Source organism: Sciurus carolinensis, chromosome 15 (genome assembly GCF_902686445.1).
Source record: "Sciurus carolinensis chromosome 15, mSciCar1.2, whole genome shotgun sequence".
NCBI lineage: Eukaryota > Metazoa > Chordata > Mammalia > Rodentia > Sciuridae > Sciurus > Sciurus carolinensis.
In genome coordinates this window covers 64,102,754-64,121,128 of record NC_062227.1, presented here as the reverse complement: position 1 = coordinate 64,121,128, position 18,375 = coordinate 64,102,754, and the positions used below count along the sequence as shown (strand labels likewise).

At 38.6% G+C, this 18,375-nt stretch overlaps 1 protein-coding gene across 1 annotated transcript in view; it reads left to right on the top strand.

The window, feature by feature from the left end:
* Atp8b1 (ATPase phospholipid transporting 8B1) overlaps positions 1–17,487 on the top strand; it is a 119,443-nt gene extending 101,956 nt beyond the window's left edge. The window contains exons 18-28 of the mRNA XM_047526511.1: positions 956–1,120; positions 1,900–2,011; positions 3,489–3,564; positions 6,204–6,336; positions 6,733–7,021; positions 11,511–11,734; positions 12,825–12,908; positions 13,647–13,892; positions 14,194–14,332; positions 14,540–14,670; positions 15,841–17,487. Coding sequence (XP_047382467.1) covers positions 956–1,120; positions 1,900–2,011; positions 3,489–3,564; positions 6,204–6,336; positions 6,733–7,021; positions 11,511–11,734; positions 12,825–12,908; positions 13,647–13,892; positions 14,194–14,332; positions 14,540–14,670; positions 15,841–16,065 — 1,824 coding nt within the window. The 3' untranslated portion in view covers positions 16,066–17,487. The remainder of the gene's footprint in view (positions 1–955; positions 1,121–1,899; positions 2,012–3,488; positions 3,565–6,203; positions 6,337–6,732; positions 7,022–11,510; positions 11,735–12,824; positions 12,909–13,646; positions 13,893–14,193; positions 14,333–14,539; positions 14,671–15,840) is intronic.
* The last annotated feature ends 888 nt before the right edge of the window (positions 17,488–18,375 follow it).

Sequence of the window (18,375 nt, the reverse complement as noted above, 5' to 3'; positions counted from 1 at the left end):
ATCATTAATTCCCCATGTGAAAGCGGAAGGGAATAATTTCTACCATGGCAGGTCATTGTAAAAGAAAGCATCTTGCACAGTTCCCAGCACTTAGGAGGTACTTAAAAAAGGGTGTTTTCTTCCCTTTACTTTAAAAATCAACTGAGGCTTAGAGCCCACCAAAGGTGCTTCAGAGAGAACCTGTTGTTTACCAAGTGGAGTCACATTTTCGGATTAGGTACTGATGCTAATGCAATTAAAAGGGATGAATTCTCATGAGGGTGTGACAGTGTCAATCTAATCAACCAAATATAGGACTTTTCCAAAAATCTTTGAAAGTGAACACTCACTTGGGTCAGTTCTGCCATCTTGGCTACACAAGAAGTGACAATGAAATATTAAAAAGATTTTTACTGGTTCATATTAAAGTTATTCAAAACTGGTTTAAATGTGTTCAAATTTCCAAATACTCTTTTTCTTTAAAATATTTGATCTCGGATTTAACAATGGCTCATGGATTTTAGAATTGACTTGAGGATTAATGTTTGGTTGCAAGTTCATAGTTGATTGGACTTATAATACCAGTTTGTGGGAACAAATTATGAAATTGTCAGGTCTGTATTTATAACATCATTACACCTTTTGTCTGTTATTTTTAGTTATTAAAGGAAAAACTTTTATTTTCATTCTAGTGATTTAATTTAGAAGAAAGGTAGACTTTTCTCTTTAACCAACTTGAGAAGTAGAAATATAGTCCTGGAACCCTGGGGATGTATTTACCAAAAAAAAAAAAAAAAAAAAAAAAAAAAGTCTATTATAACACAAAGTTTAATTTCTCTGTCGAAGCCTTTATATTTCACAGTCTTTTTTAGAATTCTCTTGGTATATTACTTCAAAGTAAAATTTCAAACTCAATCTTGAACTACAGAAAATTAAATATTCTTTGCATTGGTGGATTGTCTTTTAAATAAAACAGATCTTTGCAAGTGAAACTCTTAGAACCCTGTGCCTTTGCTACAAAGAAATTGAAGAAAAAGAATTTGCAGAATGGAATAAAAAGTTTATGGCAGCCAGTGTGGTCTCAACCAACCGAGACGAAGCTCTGGATAAAGTGTATGAGGAAATTGAAAGAGACTTAATTGTGAGTTTTACCCTTCATAACATTTTCCTTAACATTCTAAATAGAAGCAAAAGTTTTATTAAGTTTTATTACACTTTTTGATCTCATTCTTGGAAGATAATTCTAACTTCAGCATGTGAAATTGGAACAAAGTAACTAGGTCATAAGAATTTCTTCTGTTCTGAAAACAGAATAGACATTGTCATTTTAGAAACCAAAAGAGAAAAAAAATCCAGAAAGGTTCTAAGTTAATCTGATTTCATGATTTTTATCACTTATTAAAATTCATTATGATTTTATATAACAAACCAGCATTTATTTATTTGTGAGAATTACCAAAACAATTTATGTTTTTTGAAAAATCTTGAAACAACAACAACAAAAAACAAAACAGCATTTCTAAGTGAAATTTTTGAAAATATAGTTCTTACTGCCTATAGAGTTTAGATTAATGGGAAATGTTCGACAAATAGCCGGTATTGCCCTTTGACCAGAGGAATGGGCTCATGTCTGTAAAGCAGCAAACACACAATAATAGTGTATTTTTAATATCTTATTTCGTACTTGTATTTTTATCTCAGCAAACTAAATAGTTCATTCTCCAAGAAAAAAATATTTGGTTGTTTTGGTTTGCAGTAAGTGTGAAACATGGCAACCTTCCCTGCAATGGTGGTCATTGGCTGCAGTAGAACATCAACTGGGGTGTATAATTAGCCCTTCTCTTTAGAGGCTGGCAAACCATCACTACAGACAATTTTTGGTTCATTTGCTAATTCCTTCTTTTCAAATGTACATTCCAGCTATTGGGAGCTACAGCTATTGAAGATAAACTGCAGGATGGGGTTCCAGAAACCATTTCAAAACTTGCAAAAGCTGACATTAAAATCTGGGTGCTCACTGGAGACAAAAAGGGTAACTCATTTTGTGGGGAAGCATATCTGTTAATTCACAAATATTTAGAGTTGCTGTTTCCTTTGCCTGGATGACCTTCTCAGACTTTCCATCCTGTTCAGGCACCTTTCCTTGGAAGGGAGATACTTTCTCTTAAAAGCCTCCTCTTATTCCAGCCCTCCCTGATTGTGTCCTTCTCTGAACTCCCTCTAGAGCAGAATTTATTCCTTATAATTTAGCTTCTGATTACGTCTTGCTGGTTGTCTTAGCCCTCCAGCCAGATGTGTGTCCTATCCTGAAAGCTGATCCCTGTTGTCCTTTCTGTCTTCCTTGTGCTTTGCCATTTGGGGAGCATAGAGAACAACTCAAAGTGCTGAACTACAACTTTTGTTATCTTGCTCATTTTATTCCTTGAAAATTACAAAAATTATATACCTGAGCCAAGTTTTTAATTCTTAAATTTAGAGCTCAACAAGTTGTTGTTTGACATCCATACTTTATTCTGCACTCCTCTCACAGGAAATCAGATGTCTCTTTCTCTGCCATCATCAATGGGCTACGTAGTCTGTGAAGTTAAGGGAAGCACAGCCCTGAACTTTAATAAATATCAAATTATATTTATTAAAAAAAGGGGGGGAAATGGGGGAAAGTGTCGTTAGTAGGAACCCGATGTGAGGATTGATGGAAACATTTTCCTTACCCTCATACCATAACCACATGATCTGAGCATGTCAGTATTTTAATGAACATTCCTTCATTAAATAACCAATATATTTGATAACATATCAATTTATTATTAAAACATCTCAAATCAGACTTTGACTTTTACTAATTATAAAGGAATTAATTTCTTTTTAAGAGTTCTATACACTGCTATAGAAAATAGCATATTTGATTGAATCTGATTGAATCTTCTTTCATGAATTGAAAGAAGTTATCATTATAGGTTGAGTATCCATAATCTGAGGTCCAGAATGCTCAAAATCTCAAACATTTGGGGGTGCTGACATGATACCACAAGTGGAAAATTCCACACTTAGGATCTGATGTGATGAGTCATAGTCAAAATGCATATGTACTAAAAACAACTATAAAATTATCTTCAGGGGCTGGGGATGTAGCTCAGTCATAGAGCACTTGCCTAGCAGGTAAGTGACTCTGGGTTCAATCCCCAGTACTGCAAAACAAAAACAAAAACAAAAATTACCTTCAGACTATTCAACCTATGTGTATAAGGTATATGTGAAACATAAATGAATTTCATAGATAGATTTGGGTCTCATCACCACGGCACCTCCATATATGTGTGTGTATGTGTGTGTGTGTGTGTGTGTGTGTGTGTGTGTGTATTCCAAAATAAAAAAAGAACAAAAAAATCCAAAATCCGAAACAATTCTGATCCTGAACATTTCAAATAATAGATGCTAAACCTGTAGTAGATAAAAATTATTCAACTCAACTATAGGAATGACATTCGACTTGATTTTATCTATTATAGAAACTGCAGAAAATATAGGATTTGCTTGTGAACTTCTGACAGAAGACACCACCATCTGCTATGGGGAAGACATAAAGTAAGTAAAGGGCCTGTGGCATGGGACGATGTGGCTGCTCATTTCACAAAGGCAAAACTAGTTGCAGAGACAGCACAGATGGAGGAGTAGAGCTAGGCTATGTTACCTGGGACAGTCTCCTCCTGCTTAAATGAAGCAAGAGAGCAGCAGGCAGTTCTCAGCTATCACAGTGTAGCCTTATTTTGAGCAGATTTTAGTCTTAAGGAAACTTGGGACCTTTCGAGGCACTTTCTGTATTCCTTAGAGTCCTCAGCGCTTGCTTATCTGTTGAAAAAGGAACAGAGTCTGTGGTATCATTAGCAAATTAATATGAATTATATTTATGTTTTGCCTTTTTGAGGAATTTTATCTTTTGAAAGAGAAGTAGAAGAAAAAAAGAAAAACACAACTTTGTCCCAGAAGGCAAGTTTGGGTGGGTTACATTGTGTAGATCATCTGTAGTCTAGTTAGAGGAAGAAATGCTGATATTTCAAACCTTACCTTATGCTGGACCATTCATCAGCCCTGAATCAGAGTTGCAGCCGACCTAGAAACAGGATACAAATGCCCATCTTGCTACAGAGCTATAAATGTACTACACACAGTTGCCACAATGGTTTTACTGATAGCTTGATGGTTCCTTTTATTCCTCAAACTTTTTCCTTATAGTGCCTGTCTCAGGCTGGCACCAGGTCATATTAAGCTGTTAATGTATACACTTGCTGGGTTGATGGTCCTTATTAGTCTTCTTTCTAATGATGATAATAAAACTTTTGTGAGTCATTCCAGCATATGAGGCACTCTGCTAAATTAGACAAAATCAGTAGTCTTATAATCTAAATCAGCTCGGTTTGAATAGAGGCACATAAACCAGACCTCTTTCAGCTTTTAGGTTTTAAAAAGTAGCAATAGACAAATAAATGCTTTGTATGTTTACTTAAGTAGTTTTTGATTGCAAGCAATTTGGTTAATTACCATATGGTTTTGTTTATTTTTTGTAGATGGGGGCATTAATAAATTTCTGGGCTCTCTTTTAAAAGTGTTAGAAATTGGGCCCTAAGCTAAATTAAAAAATAAAATGTATGCAAATAATACATTTTATAATCGTGCTTGTAGTCAAGTTTCCCTTTATAGAGAGATGAATTATCTTTCTAGATGGTTCCTGAAATGATGATTTCTATAAAATCACTTAAATGGATAAATTTGTATTTTCTTCTCTTCTTGTCTTTTTATGATTTGTCTCGATCACTGATTTTTAACCTGAAAAAGAGAATTAAATTAATGTGGAAGAGGTATATTATATACCTAATCTTGTAGTGTGGTGGTTCTTAATCTGGGGGAGGAGGGGGATAATTTTGCTTTCCAGGAATTGATTGGAAATGTCTGCAAACATCTTTGGTGGTCCCAACAGGGGAAGTGGGGTGCTGCTGGCTTCCAGTAGGTAGAGGCCAGAGATGCTGTAAAACATCCTACGTGTCCTTCCTAAAATAAGCATCCACATACAACAGAGAATTATCTGGCTTAAGACATCAACAGTGTCAAGGCTGAGAAACCTGCTTTGGAAGGTGTTCATGTGGAATGGGGAAAGTCCTAGGCTGAGAGTGAGGAGACCAATGTCCTCATTCCCATTTTCCCATCAACTTGCTGCAAACAAATCACATCACCTCGCTTGGCTTGATTTCTTTATTTATAACATGAAGAAATTGCTCAGTAAAGGCCCCTTCCCTCCAAAATTCCATGACTCATTTTTCTATCACATGAAAGCATTACATGTAGTCTTCTCAACAATTTGTTGATATAAAGCACTGAGAATTTTCAAAAGCAGACATAATATTATGTGGAAATAAGTTTTTCTTCTGCCAAACAGTAGCCAGGGTGTTAATTCAGATGAAAATTGCCTTCCCTTTGTTGATTATGAACATAGTGCCACCTGTGTCATCCTTTAGCTGCTTTTGGCAAATTATGAAGTACCAAGAATCTGGTGCCACATGGTGGAAGAATCATGACTTATAAGAGCTAATTTTTTTTCAGTACTAGGGATTAAACCCAGGACCTTGTGCTTGTGAGGCAAGCACTCTATCACCTGAGCTATATCCCCAGCCATGACTTCAAGATTATATGTCACCCAACTAAGAAAGGAGTAAAAAACTCTAAGAAGACATTCCTCCAAGAAGGATACACCAATGACTGAAGAGCATATAAAACAATGTTCAGATTAAGAGACTGAGGCAAAAGGATCACAAGTTCAAAGCCAGCCTCAGCAAAAGTGAGGTGCTAAGCAACTCAGTGAGACCCTGTCTCTAAATAAAATACAAAATAGGGCTTGGGGCGTGGCTCAGTGGTTGAGTGCCCCTGAGTTCAATCCCCAGTACCAAAAAATAAAAAAAATAAAAATGGCATATCAAGTCAATGGACTATTATTTGCTCTTAAAAAGGAAAGAAATTATGGGATATGTTACAATCTAGATGAATAGTGAAGACATTATTAAGTAAGCCAGTCACAAAGTGACAATACTATATGTTTTCACTTAAAAATAGATAAAATGATAAACTTTATATTGTTTTATCATAATTTTTTTAAAAATATGTCATAATTATCTCATAGTCTAGGACTGGTTTATGGTTTTGTACTTTAAGTATGTCAATTTATTTTCCTCCAGTTCTCTTCTTCATACAAGAGTGGAAAACCAGAGAAACAGAGGTGGCGTTTATGCAAAGTTTGCACCTGTTGTCTATGAACCTTTCTTCCCACCTGGTGAAAACAGAGCCTTAGTCATCACGGGTTCTTGGCTGGTATGTACCATTAGTGTGTCTGTGTCTTTGGCTCAAATGAAAGAAGTTCACTTTGGACCAATTTTGGATGGTTTTGCGTATTCATTAACTGCCAACTTAGAAATCTCTCAGTCTATAAATCCAAATGTGATTTCCCAAGTTTGAAACTTAATATTATAGAACCTATGAAAGCAGTTATACCAAATGGATAACAGTCGTTATCTTGGTTTATTAATTAATGGATAATTTTCATTTTATTCTTTGTAGATTTTTGTATTTGCTAGATTTACATCCTAAATGCTCTGTCGTCAGAACACTATAACCAGTGATAACACCCACGAAGCCTCCCTCACATAATGTAAGTCTTGGAATTGATACCTAAAGTGACCTCAATCCTCTCCCTCCACCATCTCACAGAATGAGATTCTCCTGGAGAAAAAGACCAAGAGAAGTAAGATTCTGAAGCTGAAGTTCCCAAGGACAGAAGAAGAGAGACGAATGCGGACCCAAAGCAAGAGAAGGCTGGAGGCCAAGAAAGAGCAGCGGCAGAAGAACTTTGTGGACCTGGCCTGCGAGTGCAGCGCCGTCATCTGCTGCCGGGTCACTCCCAAGCAGAAGGCCATGGTGGTGGACCTGGTGAAAAGGTACAAGAAGGCCATCACGCTGGCCATCGGAGACGGGGCCAACGACGTGAACATGATCAAGAGTGAGTTGCGCCCAGGTGGCCCACGAAACCCAACTAGGAATAGCAGGAATGTCTTGGGGCGGGGGAGTCGTTTCTTCAGCTTTGATTGCAGAGGTTTTCACAAAGCAGGTGTTTAAGGAAGGCACTCGGTCACACCGGTGCCTGTGCCCGTGCCCTTGCCCTCAGGAAGCTACAGTCCATCCAGGAGGAATGGGCAGGACTTATGATGGGACTCAGGATGCCAAGCAGAAGCTGAGTTCTCTAGGGTGAATTTATCATCATTTGTTTCCTGTTTTTTTCTTGTTTGGTGTGATTTTTTTTTTTCCTCCTCCTTGCCAGTTCTTCTCCTTTATTTCTTTAAGCTTATTTAAAACCCTGATATTTAATAAGTCTTACAAATAGTTCTGCTGAGCTCAGCATAAATTGTTGAACTCTCTGTGGTATTTGTTTTGGGAATATTATTCTCCCTCATCTAAGCATCTTTCTAGGCTTTCTTCTTACCTCTGGCAAATCTGGTGGAACTTCCCCATGGGTCACCTCATGTGAGTCTGGAATAATATGTTTAACTTTGAAATAAAACTCCAACATGGTCTCACTATCCTGAGCTCCCGAGAAGACCACCAAGGGTCACTTTGCTGGATGAAGGACCGTAGGTACTTGACACTAAGGGACTGAGTTCTAGTGTAGAGAAATACAGTTGCACTGATAATAAAGCAGGCACAACAAACCTGTGGCCCTCATCCCACATCTCAGTCTGGTCCTCTTTTCTCCCTATATTACTGTAAGAGAGGACAGGTAGAGAAGTGTCCCTTTGGCATAGTGCTTGGGACCACAAATGTTTCAAATTTTAGAAATTTTCAATTTAGAAAAATCAGCATAGACCTGACTCTCTGAATGCTGTTCAAAAACTTGGAGATGCTAGAGCATTTTGGATTTTGCAATTGGGAATGCTCAACCTATGGAATGAAAATACCCAAACTAATGAGATCTGAGCCCTTGGTCTCTTCCTCCTGCCAAGTCCTATCAGTTGGGGCTCCTCTGAAAACAAGAAAAATATCTCCAGTGTCACCTCTAGCTCTGTGATATTAGTGCTGTTGTTAAGATGAACTATTCTATGACTATACATATATACATGTCCTGTCATGCTGGGTATCTTAAATGCATCATATATAACTAGATTTTAATTGAGCCTGTGTTGTGACTCATGAGGCTGTCTCTTTCTTTTCTTACAGTCTTCTCCTCCTCCTCCTTGGTATACACTAAGAATCTTCCAACTTTATCTTCCTCCCCAGGAGTCATCTGTATGACGTATGTCTTCTCACTTTTTTATCAATGCGTAGATCAGCTGCCACCAGCTGCTTAGTTCCTCTCCACTGCTTTTCGCATGTGCTTGTCCTAGCATACAAGTGGCATTTCTTGCTCTGAATTAGATCCATTTCTTTCCTCTGTAGCCAGCTCTAGTTTATTTGTCCTTTATACACCCTTGATATAACTAGGGTAACTCATACATTATTTTTATTCAATATAATGCAGATTCCTAGATGTTGGGGAGGAGAGAGGCGGGGATGGTTGGCCTTGCAGATTTATCATCCTATTGTACAATTTAGGCTGGAAGTTTTCTTTCTCCCAGTCGACCATTTGATAGCAAGGAGGTAGAACAAAGTCAACAGAGATGAACCCTTATAGAGGCTCCTTTTTCTTAGTTTACATTTTTAATTAAGCTCTATTATATATTAGGTGCTTTTATATATAAATTACAGAGCACCCATTTGGGATGAGAATATGGGAAACTGAGGTCTTAGAAGTTATGGAAGTAGTATTAGTGCCTTTTTGTCCTCAGTGAAGCCTGTCATCTCTAACTGCTTTGAGAACATTATATAGAAAGAAACTGTTGGACTGGGGAGATAGTCCAGTTGGTAGAGTGCTTGCCTTGCAAGCACAAGGCCCTGGGTTTGATCCCCAGCACCGCAAAAAAAAAAAAAAAAAAAAAAGAAATTGTTAGTCTTAAAGAAGAGGAAGGAGATTCAGGTGTCAAAAGCCATAGAAATGGAGGGAATCATGAACAGCACTTTTTTTTCTTTTGGTACCAGGGATTGAGCCCTGTGGTGCTTCAGTACTGAGCCACATCCCCAGTCCCTTTCATTTATTTATTTATTTTTTATTTTAAGACAGGATCTTGCTAAGTTGCTTAGGGTCTCACTAAGTTGCTGAGGCTGACTTTGAACTTGTGATCCCCCTATTTGGCTTCCTGAGCTGCTGGGATTACAGGCATGTGCCAGTGTCCAGCTGACCACTTTTTGTCCCTACAAGTGTCTATGGGCTCTTGGAGACTGCCTTCTTCCTGCCTTGTACCTGAAGATGTTTTATACCAGCTGGACTGTGATTGTCTCTTTTGGGGCATAGACCCTGAGAGTACACATGAACAATGAGAGAGATGAAATAAAGGCAAAAAGCCTTTTAATATGCAGTTTATTAAGGAATTTTGAAGGCATGCCCCCCAGTGAGTATTTGACACTGCATTTGGAACTTCGGGAAAATCTAGGTGCTTATACTTAGGTTTTGCCCTATAGTGCATCTGCTCAGTTGCCTCCTGTTACCGTGTGAACCATGCCAGTGTTCGTCTCACACGAATTGAACTGTCCTTGGTCTACACAGTGATAAGGTTGAAGAACTGGGTCCCAGGGCCTGGACAGGGTTCCTCTTCTCTGTACTCCCTCTGCAGTTTATTCAGGAAAAGAAAAAGGGTCATAGTTTGGTGGAAAGAGGAGTTGGCAGTCACAACTGATCATAGGAACTGTGTGTGTGTGTGTGTTGAAAGAGATCATAAATACCAAGTGGGATATAATATCTTCTTTTAGAATTGCAAAGTATAATTGAAAACATAGGTTTGGACAATTATTTTGAATTTTCCAGACCTTGTGTTCTGCAACTGGGGTGGGGCTTTTGAAGCTTCTTTCAAGTTGGCAACTGTAGAGTTGGCAGTCACTTCCCCGAGTCTGAGCCAGGGTCGTTGTGTTCTCCAACACATTTTCTCCAAATGATCTCACTATTGGTCTTTACATTCATCACTTTTAAGACCAAGATAAAATTCACAATCTCTAACTTGAAAAAATTTTTTAATGACTATTGGAAGAATGAACAAAATTATGAGTTTTAATTTTTATCCACTCTAGAAACATCCCCCTTGTAAGAAATGATGTCCTCAAGTCAGAATGGGCATGAATAAGCCCTTCAGAGTTGAAGAGGGTCCTAGTTAAAACTTTTTTGGTTACAAGTTTTGGAAGACAGCCAAAGTGAGCTTAAGAAAAACAATTCATTTAAAAAAATGATACTAAGATGCTTCACACTGCCCAAGAAACCAGGCCTCAGGAAGATGTTGGGACCAGAAACCCAGTGTCTTGTCAGTCTAACTGACTCTGTGTCTCTTCCCTACTTTATTTCTCTGCCTCTCAGAATCCTTTAGAAAGAAATATATCCATTCCACACCTCAAAAATTTACGTGTTAAATTTGCAGACACAAACTCCTGAATGGTAGTTCTAGAATACCAAGAAAAGAGACTGATTCTTAGGCTCTCTACCAGTTAGGATTTAGTAGAGGAAACACACCCCTGTGTACTTTTTAAGGAACCAATTAGTACAGCAGACTAGGTGCTTTCAAAAGCTCTGGATGGACTGAAGAAGCAAGTTCCAGGCTGAGTCTCTGACCTCTGGGTCACTTGCCAGGGGAGTTTCTACCTTTGATATTGCTCTGAACACTTCACAGTTAAGAAGCCTCTGCAGTTGCCTGTCAACATTAGGGCAGCTGGGGAATGGATATGAACTCTGCTACAGAGTTCAAAAAGGGAAGGGATTCACTTTGCTTTAAAGTCACAAGTGGGTCTAAGCAATGGAACCTGATTCATAAGAACCTAGGTGTAAGGCACTCTGGGAAATGTAGGGTTTTAATTTGCTTTCCTACCCCTTCAGTTGGAACAGGGTGGAATGAAGGTTCAGAGAGACAATTGTAGTATCTATCCCAGATGATACATCTGCCAGTGACTGATCCATCTGTGGCCAAGGAGACAGAGACGCAGACTGTATAATACATGGATGCCTGAGGCTCACCCTATGGGTGGGAGGGATGGCTTCTGAACTGGGCACATAATCCAAATGGAATTCACCACCCACCTGATTTTTTCACAAATATTTATGGAGACTCTGCCATGTTTTGTTTAGCAACATGTACCTCTGACTTTGGGTTGGGTTCACAGACTGGATGGTGAGGATAGTGAGCAAGAGCTTTTGTATATATTATTCCACGAACTGTATGTCTTTGTTATTTGTTTTGCTATGGAAACTTTCCTCCCCACCCCATGGTGCTAGGGATGGAACCCAGGGCCTCGTGCATGCGAGGCAAACGCCCTACCACAGAGCTCCATTCCTGGCCCTGCTATTGAAACATTTTTATTATCTGATTCTTTGCCTTAAAATCAGCTTATGATCCACAGTATTTTCTCCCTCTGTCCCATAGCTGCACATATTGGTGTTGGAATAAGTGGACAAGAAGGAATGCAAGCTGTCATGTCCAGTGACTATTCCTTTGCTCAGTTCAGATATCTACAGAGGTTGCTGCTGGTGCATGGCCGGTGGTCCTACATAAGGATGTGCAAGTTCCTTCGATATTTCTTTTACAAAAATTTTGCATTTACGTTGGTTCATTTCTGGTACTCCTTCTTCAATGGCTACTCGGCACAGGTAAAATAACATTTAAAATTTTTTTTTTTTTAGTAAAGCTTTTCCCTTAAGTAAATAAAACTCTAGTTCTAAAAAAAACAAATTTTGGGGGGTACTGGGGATTGAACCCAGGAGCACTTAACTACTGAACCACATCACTAGCCCTTTTTGCTTTTTATTTTGAGACAGGGTCTTGCTAAGTTGCTTGGGCCTCACTGAGTTGCTGAGGCTGACCTCCAACTGTGATCCATGTGCATCAGCCTCCTGAATCACAGGGATTGCAGGCGTGCACCACCACACTTGGCATCAATTTGTTTCTTTACTTTGTAATTTCAGTTCTGCATCTCCTCGTAGTTGGGAGCATAATTAAGAGTATGGCTTACTTTTCTAGAATATTTCTGGTGCTTTAAAAATATTTTTATTTACTTTAAGTGATGGTAGGGGATTTGCTTGTAATTCTCTTCATTGTAGATTATTTTCCCATGTTATCTTGTTATTAAAGATATTGATAGCAAATTGTTCAACTGTGAATGTATAAAATTCTATTTGAACAAGGCAAAGGAATATATAAATTGTAGGTGATGACAGAGCTATTAATGTCACACCTCTATTTGTTGTTGGTGGTGGCTTTTCTTCTTCTTCTTAGTTTTTGGTGAAATGAGCAGGGGTACATATTTAATATGTTAAAATGGTGATGTAGCAGAAAAATCACAAAAGTAAAAATGAGCCTGAGTCAGTGTCCTCGGTGTTGAACTTTCTCTGATGCTATGCTACAGTGCTGTGCTATAGTGTCAGAGGGGTCTCAGATTGAGGAACAGGAGAGCCTGGGCAGAGTGGAGCCTACTTCCTGTTTCCAGGCAGGACTGCATAGACTTCCTGTCTAGAGCAAGCCTGTTTCCTCTATGCTGCCTAGGGCACTATGACTGCTCAGTGTTCTTTATCCCTTTCAGGAGCATATTTTTTAAAAATATCTAGCTGTGTTCTATTTTATAAAATTATTTCATGGAAATACTGACCTTGCAAAGTAAAAGGAAACAAAGAAATTTAAATAGTACTTGTGTGCTTCTAAACTGGTTTTCTAAAGTGTCGTAATTAACTAACCCTCCTGCAGACTGCGTACGAGGACTGGTTCATCACACTGTACAACGTGCTGTACTCCAGCCTGCCGGTGCTCCTCATGGGGCTGCTCGACCAGGTAGGAGCCAAGGGCTGGGGGCGCTCTGGAGGGTCACAGCAGTGCTTTCTGGCTTTGACTTCATTCTAAATAAACCCTAGGACAATTCTGCTGTCAGCAGCAACTGCTATACTTCTTGTTTCATAATAAACAAAGATTTTTGTGACTCTAATTCATTGACAGGGTTTACATGTTCCTTTCAGACACTAAGACTTGACTATTTAGAGACCTGAGAGTCTAGTAGGTCTGTATATTAGTAATGTTCTCATTTTAAAAGTAAATTTTAACACTTTCCAAAATTTCTGTGTCTAATTCCCAAACGAGTCTATATTTTATCTAGTAGCAGTTCTTAGAGAAGGTGCCTCAATAAATAAAAGGCAATGATTAAGGATTAATTTATCAACTTGGATGTGAACATTTTTCCCCAAAGAATTGGAAACAATATAAATAATATTCTCTAAGGAAGTAAAAAAAAAAAAGATACTCTCTTTACATTTTTAACATTACTAATTTTTTCCATAAGCAGAAAAATAATAATGTCGTACCTAGCCCCTCTCTGAATTAAATATCAAATAATGGTGGATTAAAACTGTGGAATTGATCTCAGCACCAGAGAAATATTGCAGGATTTATCTCATTCAGTTTGTCTTCTTAAAACTTAACAGCAAGTTGCGATTCTTCGTGAGATAAAAATTGCAATGCATCTGACTTCTTGACCTGATAGACAATATATCACTCTAATTTTGTTTTCTCCTTAAGGATGTGAGTGACAAACTAAGCCTCCGATTCCCTGGGTTGTACGTAGTGGGACAAAGAGACTTACTATTCAACTACAAGAGATTCTTCGTCAGCTTGTTGCATGGAATCTTAACATCGATGGTCCTCTTCTTCATACCTCTTGGGGCTTACCTGCAAACTGTGGGTCAGGATGGAGAGGCACCTTCAGACTACCAGTCTTTTGCTGTCACTGTTGCTTCGGCTCTCGTAATAACGGTCAATTTCCAGGTGTGTGGCTTCCCTAACTGTGTCTATAGGCACCTGCATTATTGTAAATAGGCTGGCAAGAACAGCTCATTTCCCTCCAGTTGAACCTCTGCCACTTTAGAAAATATACTGTTATTTTCTCCCTTGTCCCAGGCCCATTCCCTGTTTCTTTCCTGAGTCAAGGATGGTTTGGTTTCTGATTGTCCTTTATTCTAGTCAAATCATATGTAAAAAAACAAGTGCCATTTTCAGAATTCTTAGTTCCTTTCTTTCTTGCTAACTCCCCAAAATGAATGGCTGTTTTTCTCTGGTTTCCCAACAGATTGGTTTGGATACTTCTTACTGGACTTTTGTGAATGCTTTTTCAATTTTTGGAAGCATTGCACTTTATTTTGGAATCATGTTTGACTTTCATAGTGCTGGGATACATGTTCTCTTGCCATCTGCATTTCAATTTACAGGTTAGTAATTTCTAAAATCCCAAAATAAATGTGCAGACAAATGTCATTAGTTTAGATTTATATGTAACTTCTGGGTACATAAAAAAAATACACAAAGGGTGAATTATTGCTGTTTGGGGGAAGCCAATCTGGTTGTAAAACTTACAGAATATGAACTAGGCCCGTAGGATAAAGGGACCATGTAATTTATTCTCCGGTTCTTTCTAGGCACTGCTTCCAATGCCCTGAGACAGCCGTATATTTGGTTGACCATCATCTTGACTGTTGCAGTGTGTTTATTGCCTGTTGTTGCCGTCCGCTTCTTGTCAATGACCATTTGGCCATCAGAAAGTGATAAGGTATGCAGACATACAGTCCTCCTCTAACTCTTGAGTGTCCCTTACAGAAACCAAAGTGTTTCCCAACAGCACCTTTCCTGCAAACATCAAACCTCGTGGGAAGTTTGGTTAGAATGATTTTTATGACTCCTTCTCTCTAACTTGCAAATAAGTGCTTTGGGATTGGGATTTTAGTTGTCTGCTTTTAAATACAAAAATCTCCGAACACAGAAAAAGAGGAAGAGTAAAATAATGAATGCTCATATGTTTACCCCTTCAAGTTAACAACTTCAGTGTTAACATTTTGCCATGTAAATAGTTTGGGTTTTTTCTCTATTAAAAAAAAGCAAAATATCACCACTACCTTGAACAGGATCCTTCGAGCAATAAGCAACAGAAAGCTGTGACTCAAAATGTTTTAACAATAATGCATAAAAATTAGCAGACTTCAGGCTACATTGGTTAAAACAAGTTGCAGAAAAAGGACTTGGGTCCTTCCATCTCCTCTGAAGCTAGTGTCTTCATTATTAGCTTTGTCTTGGTGCTGGAAGATGGCTACAGAAGTTCCCAGAATCACATCTGATGTGTCAGTGTCCCAGGGGAAGAGAAGCTGACTGTCTGTCACTTTCCTTTAAGATCCTTGGATCTCTTCACCCAGGGGCTCCAGCATACTTCCCTGAGGTCTCCTTTGCCAGATTTGGGTCACAAGCCCATTCCTGGATTAGTTATGGTGGGAAGTCAATCAGGCCCTTCCCTCCAGGGATGTGGCTATATGGAGGAGGGGTACCTGTATACAATCGCTTTCATTAGAAAGAAGGAGAGAACAGATGTTAGGTAGGCAACCTTCAATAGCTCCCAGAGCTCTCTTTGGCCGGGACAAAAGTATGCAGTAGCAACGAGGACAGGAGGCCCACAGTTTTTTCTTCATCCTGTACCAACCTGGTCTGTGACATGGGAAGAGCACTAGCTTAGGGAAAGTGGGAGTCTGGGCTCCCAATTTCCAACTGGCAGAACTTCCAAACACTGCAGAACCTCCCCTGCGCTCCATGTCCTCACCTACGAGGTGGGGACAGAACAGTGAAGCCTGCATCAGCTCTGGACGCCCCATCAGGGCTCCTTTCTGTCCAGCTCCTGTGGGCCAGGTACCCTCATCTATATTTTCATCCCTTCCACTTCTCCCACCTTCTGCAGATCCAGAAGCATCGCAAGCGGTTGAAGGCCGAGGAGCAGTGGAAACGGAGACAAAACGTGTTTCGCCGGGGCGCATCGTCGCGGCGCTCAGCCTATGCCTTCTCGCACCAGCGCGGGTACGCGGACCTCATCTCCTCCGGGCGCAGCATCCGCAAGAAGCGCTCGCCGCTGGATGCCATCATCGCCGATGGCACGGCCGAGTACCGGCGCACGGTGGAGAGCTGAGCACCCGCCTCGCGGATCGCGCACGCAGGGGAAATGTCTATTTTTTTATGAAAGACTCTCAGGACTTTTTTTTTAAAAAACTGAATTTGTCACAAAGATACTGAAGACAATAACCTTTATAACAAACCATTTGGGTTGAACTGTTGAGCAATAGCAAAGCCAAGAGACCCTATCATTCATCTGGTTTTGTTCTTTGTGATTCAAAGGGAACGGTTCAATCCAGATTCAATCTAGGGCAACAGAATTAGAAAATGTCTTATATTTCATTTCCAAAGCTGTTGCATTATAAAATGACAATTAAGTTTTCCTGTCTGTGATCTTCAGCATGAATTTCCCAGAAGCTCTTTTCTCCCCTGCTGTTGGCCACGTTATTCACAAATAGTTTTAAATTTATTATGGAAATAACAAAATATTCATGAATGTACATCATCTGGAAACTAAGTGTTCTAGTAATTTTTTCAAAGTTGATTAAAGAGTTTATGGTTTCATGTTCTCATTGGCTTAATAATTCAGTTCAATCAAGGCAAATTAGTTCAAATTTTATAAGAGTTTATCTGGGGTTTATTTCCAGGTTAAGCAGCATATTACATATTTTTGCTAATATATATTTTAGCAACTTCCTCTACTACCAAGTGATTTGATTTCCTTCTCTCATTTCTTTAAAGCTTCTAAATATTTTGAGGCTTTAAAAAAAAAGTGTTAAAAAACAGGATATTATCAACAGGTACTAAGAAAGTTACAGTTAAGAGAAATAAGTTCTAGTGTGCTATGCATAAAAGGGTCTTTATAATGATAATAAACTATTTCAGAAAGGCTAAAAGAAAGAATTTCGAATGTTCTCACTACAAAAATGGTAAATGTTTGAAGAGGTAGACAAACCAGGATTTGAACATTCCACAATATGTACCTGTAGGGAAACATCTGGCGGTGGGCAGGGGCTAGCTTAGTGTTACAGCACCTTTACAGGCCTGGGATTCAATCCCCAGGACCAAATAGATAAATAAATAGAAATCATCACACAGTATCCTGTAAATCTGTACAATTATTATGTGTCAATTAAAATTAATTTAAAAAAAAAGAATAGAAGAATGCCTACCAAAAACGTTAGTTGTGGTTGCCTTTCATGGACATGCTACTTATATCATTTTCTCCACTAGATATAAGGTGAGGGTGGGAGGAGGAAGCTATTCTGTCCTCAGGTGATTGGCCTTGATTACCAAGGTAAATGAGAGGTTGCTGCTGCTCCATAGAACAGGAATGTACCCAAAATGCAGAGGTCCTTTGGGTGCCCTCTGTAGTACGGCCTGGGAGCAACTGAAAGATCAAATGTTTAGTGGAGAAAATAAGTTTAAACAGACAAACCTTGAGTATATCAATGGCAAATTGCAGAACATTTCACAAAACTGTCTTTTAAAAAGAAAACTTACATGCTTACCTACACACGAACCATTTTATAAGGGCCTTGAACAGAAACCTGTTCTTTGTTTATCTTGATAGAAAAGATTGGTGGGAACCTCATTTCTTTCTTTCTTTCTTTTTTTTTTTTTTTTTTTTTTTGTTCACTAAGTGTAATCCACACTTCGAGTTTTTTAAAACTAAAGGTATGGTATCTATTTATTTATGTGACAATCTGAGGACATATTTCAATAACCTTTATTCTTTTGTTGTTGTTCTTTTTAGTTATACATGATACTAGAGTGTATTTTGATATATCATACATACCTGGAGTACAATTGCCCATTCGTGTGGTTGTACATGACATGGAGTTACACTGGTGATGTGTTCATGTAAGAACACAGGAAAGTCATGTTTGATTCATTCTACTGTCTTTCCTATTGGGAACCTCATTTCTAAGACTGAAGAACAGTGTAACTTTTGAACTTTGAAGGAAACTTCAGGCAATTACTGAAAATATTCTCCGGGAGGTAATAGTTTCTTCCAGAGCCCTTTCTCATGTATGTTTCTCCTACACACTAGTTTCCACATTCTGTTGAAGATGCCGAAGTGTTTTCAGTAACTCTTTTTAAAGAGGTGGGTAGTTCTCACCTTTACCTTTAGGCTGTGACTATTCACATCAGTGCATTTCTATGAGGAGATCACAACGTGTGTATAGTTGATACAGGACAGGAAAATATGATTCTAATTTTATAATGCATTTTCTAGGTTTAATAAAAGAATGTGTGGCTATTACATGCAACTTCTGAAAGTTTACAACTTTTATCTTGTAAATAAAAAGAATTGTATGTTTCTATCTCTCTCTCTCTTTTTTTTTTTTTTACAGAAAAGTTACCTTGTATAATTTCATCAGTT